The sequence below is a fragment of the Gossypium arboreum genome, chromosome 13 (genome assembly GCF_025698485.1).
Source record: "Gossypium arboreum isolate Shixiya-1 chromosome 13, ASM2569848v2, whole genome shotgun sequence".
In the NCBI taxonomy this organism is placed as follows: Eukaryota; Viridiplantae; Streptophyta; class Magnoliopsida; order Malvales; family Malvaceae; genus Gossypium; species Gossypium arboreum.
Genome location: NC_069082.1, coordinates 47584066 through 47594638, shown reverse-complemented (window position 1 = coordinate 47594638; position 10573 = coordinate 47584066). Strand labels below are relative to the sequence as shown.

The following is a 10573-nucleotide window of genomic DNA, read 5'->3' as shown; positions in this document are numbered from 1 at the left end:
ACCTGACACAATCATCAAGTAATGATTGTGTTTGAAAAAAAAAGTGATACCATCCATTTAGTCCCTGCTCAATTTTACTGTTCATTTCAAGTAATTTAGATGATTTTTTTTTAATTAAGATTATTTACGTAAATAATTTTTTTTAGTGATTTGAATAAAATAATCCCACATACTATCAAATTTTCGTATCAAAACAATATAATTTCATTTCGAGATAAATAATCTATACAAACTTAGACCACAAGAATGAAGGAAAATACATGAAAGCTTATAACTACGAGCATTTGACATCAACAAATACTCATCAATATGAAAATAAAGGATTTTAACGATATACCGATCGAAGCTTCCTTGTTGCTTGCTCCCCTTTGGTCATGTCTTTGTTTCTTTTCTTGGGGCTCTCCTTTCCTCTCAAGCTTTCTCCTTCGTTTTTTTTTCGGTCCCCTCCTTTCCCCTCCTCTTTGAAACAGTGAGAGCCCCCCCTCTTGGCTCTTTTTAAAGCAATTTCCAATTTTGCCCTTTCTTTTTTTTTTTTATTACTTTGCCGTGTGGTATTTGCATAGGAATTTAATTTTGTACAGTTTTTTCCGTTTACTTCATTGCTTCTTTGCAGTGTGTGCTCCTCCAAAATATAGACTGTTTTGACCTTTTTTTTTTTCTTATTAAGCTTTCTTTTTTGGATTAGTGATGTGTTTGCCTCTCATGACATTAAAAATTACGATAGTAGTGAGATTAAATATTATAATAATAAAATTAAAATCAACAGTGAAATGCGTGTTTAAATTCAAACGCAATTATAATGGTGAGTTGAAAATAAAAATATCAATTAAGGACAATAGATTTACAATTATGTTTAATAAAAATTTAAATTAATTTTATTTTTAATGAATTATTGAAAATATGTAATTTTTTAATAAAATATTAATATGTATTATATAACTTTTATATATTTTTAATTAATTACATAATTATTTTTAAAGTATTTGTTATATTAAATGATAATTGTTTTTAAGGTAATTAGTTTCATTACAACCATTTGAAGTATTAGTTTTACAAATAATCACACCATATTTGGATAAAATTTAAAATATCTATTCTGAAGGATAAACGAAAGTATGGATATTTTTGTCAAAAAAAGTACCACCCATGAATTTTGAAAATTTTCATTCCACTGAGATTTGCAATCCAAACAATTGCTTCCGTGTGTTTGATAACAAAATGAGGCTGCAAAGTGCCTCATTGGGTTCAACCAGTAAACCAAAGGGGCCCTTAGCCAAAATGACAAGACACCATGCCCTTTAAATACCTCCCACCCATCAACAATTCTCTCGCTCTCTCTATCTTCATTTTTCTTTATTTTCATAATCATAATAGTTTCTTAAAAATCATGATAGTAAATTTAGCAATAATTAAAATATAAGTAATTATTTGATACATAAATACTGAAACAAGTGAGTTGAGATTTTATTAATATTTTAATTATTTTTAATTTTTTAAATAGACACATAATAACTTTATAATTATCTTTAAAAATATACATACAAAATATCTAATCTATAATGGGCTGTTTAATGTGTAACATTAATTCAAGTTTTCGATAATTTTAAATTAAAAGTAAAATTAAACTATAAAATTTAAAATATATTTAAATTTGAATTTGTTAATTTAAAGAATGGAATGTGAAATTGACTCAAAAATCAAACTTAATCCAAACAAAAATGGATCACAACAGTAGGAAACAAAAAATAGGAGTCCGGTAATTTGGCCTTTCTTAGGTGCGAGAGGAAGGTTACCCTTGACAACCAGTTTGATTCGTAGGAGCTTGCAAATGTATAGAGCAATCCGCTTAATGAGTGGAATATTGGGGTAGAGCCTTAGTAGAGAAAAGATGAAGCCAATAGGAAGCCAAAACAAAGTGGAGAGGGTAGCCAAGAGAGTACGTATTTGGACTAGGTGTTCTTCGAGAAATAAGATGAGGCTTAGAAGCTTGTTTCTTGGTAATGTATTGCATTTGGTTATTGGCACCATGTATCCTTGCTGAACATACAAACAATGAAATCAATGTAAAAATTGCAAGCAACTCTTCATCTGGCTTTTATCTACAGTGTCAGATATTGGTGGATGCATGTACGAATTTCCATGCAGGCAAAATTCAAGCTGGTAAAATTTTTTTGTTATTTTCATGGCCAACTTTTTTTTTTATTATTATTCTTTTACTAATCAAGGCATTTAAATTGGAAGCGTAGGGCCCATTGGGCAACGTACGGTACCTAATATCACGAGGACGGTGCTGCTAGAACAAATGTTAGAAATGTTTAGAGTAAGTGTAATACGTATATAGGGCATGAAAATATTGTGGTTGAGTGTAACAAAATCAAACAAAAAACATTATGGATACCCAAATGCTTTCACCTACCCTATCGCCAAACCAAAATTAGTTTTATGGTTGAGGTATTCGTAACAGAAATCCCCTGCCCCCAACGAATGCCTCTCTATGCCCCACGTTTTTTAAGAGCATTTTCTTTTATAAAAAATGTTTTTTCCTACCTCATTTTTCAGATTATACATTAATTCTAAAGGAATTTAAATTAAAAAAACATAAAATTGTAATAACAAATTAGGAAAATTTAAATTAATACATCATAATATTTTAAATTTATAAAAATAAAAAATAGATGAAGATGGCCTCATATCACATTAGTATGTCGAGTTTTGACAAATTAATTTTTAATCAAATCTAAAATATTAAATCAAATAATTATTTTTATCAATTAAATTTTTATTTATTTTATGTATAAATTACATAGTAAATATAATAAGTATTATATAACTAAAAAATTAGATTTAAATAGACTTGTTCAAGGATTGGGCCAGTCGTCTAAACTCAAAAGCACTTCTAAAATTTGAGAAGGTTTGAATAAAAATATAATGACCAAAAAAAGAGTTTAAACAATTAGAATTCGAGTTCCTTTTGATGGGCGGTGCGTTTACCTGCGGTTAGTGTAAAAACAACGGTGGTGATAAGATTAGATACTATAACGATATTGTAGAGTGAGACAAAAAGAAAGCTAAGCGCACCTACTAAAAGTAAACACCCAAGCCCTTAGACTTGTTTAAAATATGAACCAAGCCTGATACGACTCAGCCTGACTTCAAATTTTTAATATATTATTTTTCATTTAAGTTATATATTATATTACTTATATCATATAAAACATATATTATGTTATTTATATTTAGAAATTTACTAAAAGTATCGATTAAGTCTTAACTTTATTGGTATTGGTATTGTTGTCAATACAAGAGAACATGAGTTTGAACTTGCTAAAGCACATTTATCTTCTTATTTAAGGATTGAGGAGAGATTATAAGCAATTCTAGGCATTATATAAAAATAAAATTACTCAAAGAAAAATATATTTAATGGTAGTACAATATATAATTAATTAATCTTAGTAAAATTATTTATTTTAAAAATAAAAAATTTATAGACCAACTTAAATGAACTTGCGTTAATAATCTAAAAATATGAATGAGTTTAAACAAAATTGAAATTTATATTTTGAGCGGCTAAACTTATGTATAGTATTGACATCATACATAGGCCTAATTTAAATTTGACTTGATTGAATTGTAAATATTTCAAAACTTAAAACAAATCTCAACTCATTTTTAAAAATAATAATACATTTTCGAATTCAATTTTTTTGTCGTTAATAAAAATTAAATTACATTTTAATGGCGAGAAAATATTGAATTCATATGTGTATATATATACATTAAAAACAGACTAGGTTTCATAGGGGCAAGAGATTTGCGTTCGGAACCTATACCTACATAGTGAAGAAACAACTTGTAAAGTTGGACCATAACAGTAAGGAAGGAAACATCATAAAACGAAAAGAGAAGGAACGAGTGCTTGGTTAACCTTGCATAATGACATGAAATCATGGTCAGTTTCTCTGTCTCCCAGTCCTAAATCTGGAAAACGTGTGCCAAATTCCTTCAAGATGGCAGCCCTTTTGTGTTCCCCTACCAGAATTCCAGGGTTCAAGGTAAATCCAGTTGCCCTGCCTGATTTTGTCACTTGCAGCTCTGTTCCAATCACCTTGTCAGCGCCTAAAATTGACTTGACAAATGGTTCCACCATAATTCTAGGAGTTGCAGTAACAATATATCTATTGCCAAAGGAGCTGAAAACTCTCCAGGTCTCTGGATGAATGTCCTTGGCATAAAGCTTTGGCAAGACAGACCTGGAAACAAGCTCAATATTTCTTATTTTTAACCCAACAAAGGAGATGAAAATGAAGGCATTATTGGCTGCAGATTCAGAGATGAACAAGTAGGTCAAATACACAAATGGAAGGGATGCTAAGAGTACAAATGCTCGTATAAGGCTCCCGGCTTCAAGAGCAATAAGCATGAAATACGGGAAAGGATTACGTGATACAAGAAGGGTCCCGTTTAAATCTGCAACCACAGTCTGATTTGATCTTCCCTCGCCCCTACATTTCCAAATTGGTTCGAAAGAACGGTGAGCCCCCATCACCATGGAACGAAAGAGATGTTAATTAATGTAACTAAAACTTATGAAGGTAGAAGGGAAAGAGAGAGAGAGAGAGAGAGAATATTTGAGAGGAATGGGTAAGATGGCAATGATATTGTTGAAAGCAATAGCTTGGAAGTGATTATCGTTTATAAAGACAAGTCAGTTTCTCTTTTCTTTAAATTTAGGCATTTGTGAAGAAGGTTCCCAATAGTTTGGAGGTCGATAGCGACCTCTATATTTCATTCAAGTAGCTCACTTTGTAGTTTCAATCGCTCGTTAAATTTCTTTTTGGCTCGAGTTGAAGTGAAAAGTCAGGCTTATTCGTGTATTTTTGCTTCTCTGTGTAAGGGAAATAGATATTGATTCTTAGTTTTTAATAATTACACGAACTTAATTCAACTTTTTATAAATAGCCTAAAGTTCAAGTGACTGGACAAAACTCTTCTACCCCTTTTTCCCTGCCTATAATATTTTGACATGTGTTTTTTTTATTCATATTAACTTTTAAACTTTCAATTTACTAGTCTTCTTTTAAATTTCTTCCATATTGAAGCATTGGCATGTTTATCGGTTCTCCAATTGGCTGCGAATCTCATTCCTATTTAATAATATTAGAAGATAGAAGAAATATAAAAAGAATTTTTAGAATTTGTTGGTATGATTTTTATTTATAGAAATTTCATATTTCTTCATAAATACATCTTTTAATAGGAATCTTTTATGACTTATAATATCTTTAAAAGACACATAATTATTTATCTAATATTATAACTATTCAAGTAATATTGTTTGAATAGTTATAATTCTTTGTCAAAAATAAAGTGATATAACTTTTGAGCAATAACCAAAAGATTTAACTTTTGATTAATTACACCCTTTCATTATAGTTATTGGAACACAATCAATATTTGAAAATGTTCCAACAATATCCCCCCATTTTCAAAATATTTTAGATTTTGATATTCTTGGAAATCAATTTGCATAAATGAAGGTGCCTTACGATTGAACATTCACTTAGTGAAAACATGTTAACGTTAATCAAAACTGCATGGTAGACTAAGCTTTGAACCATTTGATTAACCGAACACATCTCACACAATGGTTTCAACATTAGTCCATGCATAGTATTTAGGGACACTATTATGGCCATGTGTTTGTGCCCTCTTTTTATGAGTGTTGTCAGAGCCAAGCCCTTAAGCTCTTAAAAGCGATCACACTTCCACCAACATAGGTAAATCCCATCAAGAGTGTTCCCGTAAACATATTTATGTTATGTGTCCATTAAGAGTACACTACTCATCATTCCTTTATCATTACGGGTAGCTAACACTTTAATCTTAGTATGGATTTATTTATAGTGCTAGTAGTCACATACTAATGATGTACTTTGTCTCAATGAACTTAAGACCTGACGTTATACCAAGCGTTGAGTCGAGTTTCCATCATGGGTGACTTTAATTAATGGCTTGAGTCTCATCCCTTTTGAGGTCTTGTTGAGTACACTTTAGCAAGATTTTTTCTCAACGGATCCTCCAAATTTCACTTGACCTTACATAATTAATAGTGATCACTCTATCAGAGATTAATTGTCAGACATAACTATGTCTTAATCCAGTGTGTCTAGACTTTCTATTATATACTTGGTTGTATGCCTTTTTTGGAGTAGCCTCACTATCAAAACAGATTGAAATAGGTGAAATTGGTTTAGGCCATACAGGTACATCATAAAGCAAATATTTTAACCATTCTGCTTCTTTAAATGCATTGACTAATGTAATAATTTTGACTTCCATGGTGGAATCAATAATATATGTTTGTTGCTTGGAACCCCAAGAATGAAGATCCATTTACTAGTAGAAGCATGATCTTTCAAACTAGTAATCCAACTAGTATCTGAATATCCTTCTAAAGCTCAAGGATATACATTATAGCACAACTCATAATTAATAGTTTTCTTTAAGTACCTAAGTACTCTATTCAAAGCTTACCAATACAAACTGCTTGGATTACTTGTGTACCTACTCAATGTGACAACCCTAATTTGACCCTAGTCGAAAAGTGGTTTCGGGACCACAAAACCGAGTCATAAAAATAATTAACCGTTATATTCTATGCTTATTATATGTGTACATACATGTGTGAAAATTTCATGCTTTAATTTTGTCATTTATATGTGAAATTTATTAAATAGGACTCATGTGAGGTAATTGTGAAATGTGATAGGTAAAATTGAAGTGGTCTATTAATGCATATTATAAAAAGGTTGAACTTGCATGTCAAATATCCCTTTTTGTTGTTATTGGCCGGCCATGATGATGCTTTATATAAAAATATATTATTTATCACTTAAAATGGCATTATATTTTATATTTAATGAATAAAAAAAAAAGAAAAATGTGTGATGAAAACAAAGCTTTATGTTTGTTTTTCTTGGCCGATTAGAAAGAAAGAATTTGGGGAAAACTTTCGGTCATTTTGAAGCATAAAGAAGGTTAGTGAATTGTGTTAGATTTTTGAAATTTTAACTTGTTTTAGGTTGATCATCTTGATTCTTACTTAGCCCATGCTAAAGCTTTGAAATTTGATGGATGAATTTGCACATTCGGTTATGGTTAACAAAGAAATAAGTTGATTATAGCGTTTAAGTTTTGAAGAAGAATTTGTTGATGAAAGAAGTTAATCTTGTTAAAAGTATGAATTGTCATTGTTTGGCATAGGTGATACTCATACGAAATTGCTACATTGGTCATGAAATGGAATTTTTAAATGGAGGCAAAGTTTGTTTAGTTAGGGCTGAATGGGGTTTATATGATGTCAAGGCATGCACTATATATATATATATATATATATATATATATGTATATTTATGCCTTATGTATACACCTTGCGTCATAGAGACAATTGAATATATATATATATATAGTTAAATTCATGTATAAGGTAACATAATAAGTTATGTAAATCTTTGTTGTGCATGCGAATTAGATAGGGAATAAATAAGTATGAAATTGAGTCATGGCCTATTTTATTAAATATAAACATGTATTGGAGTTATGTATGATTGTTATATGCGACTACTAAGAAGTATAGTTGAATAAGTAATTAAATAAATTCATTTTGTTTAAATTAAGCTCAAGAGCAGGGAGGAGCTAGATCAGATAAGGAAAAGGGGAAAGCAATCGTATAACCTATCCGCAACTGTTCAAAAAAATATCCGAAGTAAGTTTTGAGTAGTCTCCTTTGTAATATAATTGATGATGCCTCTATATAAGTATATTAGGTGAATTGCGACCTTTTGGTTTGTACGTGAATTAGGATGTGAAATAAATAATTCGTGTTTATGATTGATAGTCTAATGGTCACTTTGGGTTTAAGATTGAATGGTGAAATGAATATGCAATATTAGGTATGACTCTTGAGCCGAATTGTATATGATGATGTACATGTTGAGTTTATATCCGAATGTATTAAATGACTTCTAAAGTGATAAGTCAAATGAAATGTGTTCAAATATGACTAAGTATGCATGATACTTGGAAACATATCTGGACTTGAGGTCCGCAGGCTACGTGCTGGAAACATATCCGAACTTGAGGTCCGCAGGCTATGTGCTGGAAATATATCCGGGCTTAAAGTCCCACAGGCTTTGTGCTAGAAATTGGACTCAGGTTTTAAAAACCTAGCAGGCTTAATGCCGGTGATTTGAGTAAGATTGTGATTTTGAATGTTCGGAGGAAACCACCATTGAATATGTTCAATGCATTAAGTTGGTCAGGTATGTATTATATACTTTTATATGTTAGATTGATCGGAATTGAATCATGAATACGAAATGAGAAGTATATGTGAAAATCTCATATGTGTATGTGTGTATTCGGTTATGGTGAAAGGTTACATGAGATTGATTTGGTGATATACATGTTAAATAATATGAATGCAAAGAATGTGTAATAAATCTACTTGGGACAGCAGCAGTAACGTGATTTTGGAAAAGCACTATAAATTGTGGGAGTTGAGTTAGAGGCTGAATAAATTATGTCATGAAATCTTAATGATCTAGTTTCTTATAAAAGAAACCGTGTAAGCAAAAGAATTGCCAATAATGAGATATTTGAAGTGGCATGGAACAGAGTCAAAATGACTTCGAGGTCCCCTGTTCTGTTTTCAGAAAATCATTATAAATAGTACAAAAATGGTTATAAGATAAAATTTATATTATCAGACTCCTTAATGAGTCTAGTTTCAAATTAAATAAATAATAACATATTTTGAATTCTGTATAATGAGAAATTTGATTCGTAGTGAAGAGTGGTCAGAATAGTCAAACAGTGAAACAGGGGAAAACTTCAAGAAAAATCTGGTATTGATTGGTCAAACCAAAAATTCTGAAAATTTGATGGATGGAAGATATATGAGTCTATTTTCAGGAAAAATTAACGGCACTTGATTTGGAGTTTCTTAGCTCTAGTTATAAATAATTTAGTGATTGTTGCTTAGGAAGACAGCTTGTAATGAATTTGTGATTTTGTTGCAAACATGGTTAAAACTTGTTAATGAGATGCTTTTCGAGTTCTTATGATCTTATTTTTTATTTCAATATTTGGTTTTAATTTAGTTTAGATTCAAGTGAGGTGAATTTGCTACATATGCATTATGTTCATGGATACTTGGCTAAAATGGAAATTATCTAGGAATGATTTCTTGACAATTTAAATAATCGATCTATAAGTAAATTAATTGTTTGCATTGCTTAAAACTTACTAAGCATAGTAATGCTTACTTCGTTACCTTAATTCTCTGTTTTGTAGATTTTGTTCGTCAGCTACGGTCTCGGGGATCTCAAAGTCGAAGTCGACCACACTATCTAAGCTTCTTGGTACTCTAGTAGTTAAATTTCGATAATGGCATGTATAGGCTTGACTTTTTGTTGTTAAATAACTATCTTTTTGATGATGTATATATGGGTAGCCATGCGAAAATGGCTTGATAAGTTACTATATGTGTTCCAAATGGTTAATGTGAATGCGTGGTTGAGATTTGCTTAATGTTTTCAATGTCTGATTGAATTGAACTTAAGAATAAATCGCTATACCTAATTATCTTGATATGACTCTTTTGTATATGATAATACTCTTTAACCCTTCGGAGACGGGTACGGGTTAAGGGTGTTACACTCAATTTCCCAATAGCATATGCAATATCTTGTCTTGTATGAGTCATTATGTACATAAGGCAACCAATTAGACTTACATATTTCAATTGATCAATTTTTCTACCAACATTAGATACTAATTTTATTTGAAGACCCATGGGTATAGGTTGGTATAGAATTGAAAAGATCAAAATTTTTAAACACATTTTCAATGTAATGTGATTGTGATAAAGTTATAGTGCTTTCCTCTAGAGTTATTTTAATCCCAAGAATAACATCTTCTACACCCATATCCTTCATAGCAAAAGTTGTTTGACAATAATTTCTTTTTGTTTTATATTTGTTCTAAATCCATGCCAAATATGAGCATGTCATCTACATATAAGTAAATTATGACACCTTTTCCATTTTCAAATTTGTTATATATACACTTATCAAATTCATTTATTTTATAATTATTAGCTAAAAACCTTGTCAAACTTTTGGTGTCATTGCTTTGGTGCTTGTTTAAGTCCATATAGAGATGTAACAAGATTACATACCTTATGCTCTTATCATGAAACAACAAATCCTTCCAGTTGTTCCATGTACACTTCCTCTTCCAATTCACCATTTAAAAATGAAAATTTAACATCCATTTGGTGAACAACCAAATTATACATTGAGGTAAGTGATATTAAGAGTATAATCCTAACAATTCTTGCTACTAGATCATAGGTATCAAAGTAATCAATACCTTATTTTTGTGTAAATCATTTGGCTACCAACCTTGCTTTCAATTTATCAATAGTTCCATCGACCTTCATTTTCTTTTTAAAGATCCATTTACAACCTATTGGTTTAGAATCCGGTGAAAGATAAGATCCAAGTTT

General features: G+C 30.5%; 1 protein-coding gene across 1 annotated transcript; it reads right to left on the bottom strand.

Annotated features, from left to right (window-relative positions):
- Window positions 1–1665: 1665 nt before the first annotated feature.
- On the bottom strand, window positions 1666–4552 carry LOC108462720 (glycerol-3-phosphate 2-O-acyltransferase 6-like). The gene is made up of 2 exons (XM_017762633.1): window positions 3929–4552; window positions 1666–2037 (listed from the first exon to the last, which is right to left on the bottom strand). The coding sequence occupies exons 1-2, from the start codon at window positions 4550–4552 to the stop codon at window positions 1666–1668; spliced, it is 996 nt and encodes a 331-aa protein (XP_017618122.1).
- Window positions 4553–10573: the final 6021 nt, after the last annotated feature.

What these genes read in the sequence shown, in the direction of transcription:
- LOC108462720 (XM_017762633.1), bottom strand. Translation starts at nt 4,552, where the DNA reads ATGGTGATGGGGGCTCACCGTTCTTTCGAACCAATTTGGAAATGTAGG. An exon ending in ATTTCATGTCATTATGCAAG is followed by an intron (nt 2,038 to 3,928) that starts GTTAACCAAGCA and finishes TTGTATGTTCAG; the next exon opens with CAAGGATACATGGTGCCAAT.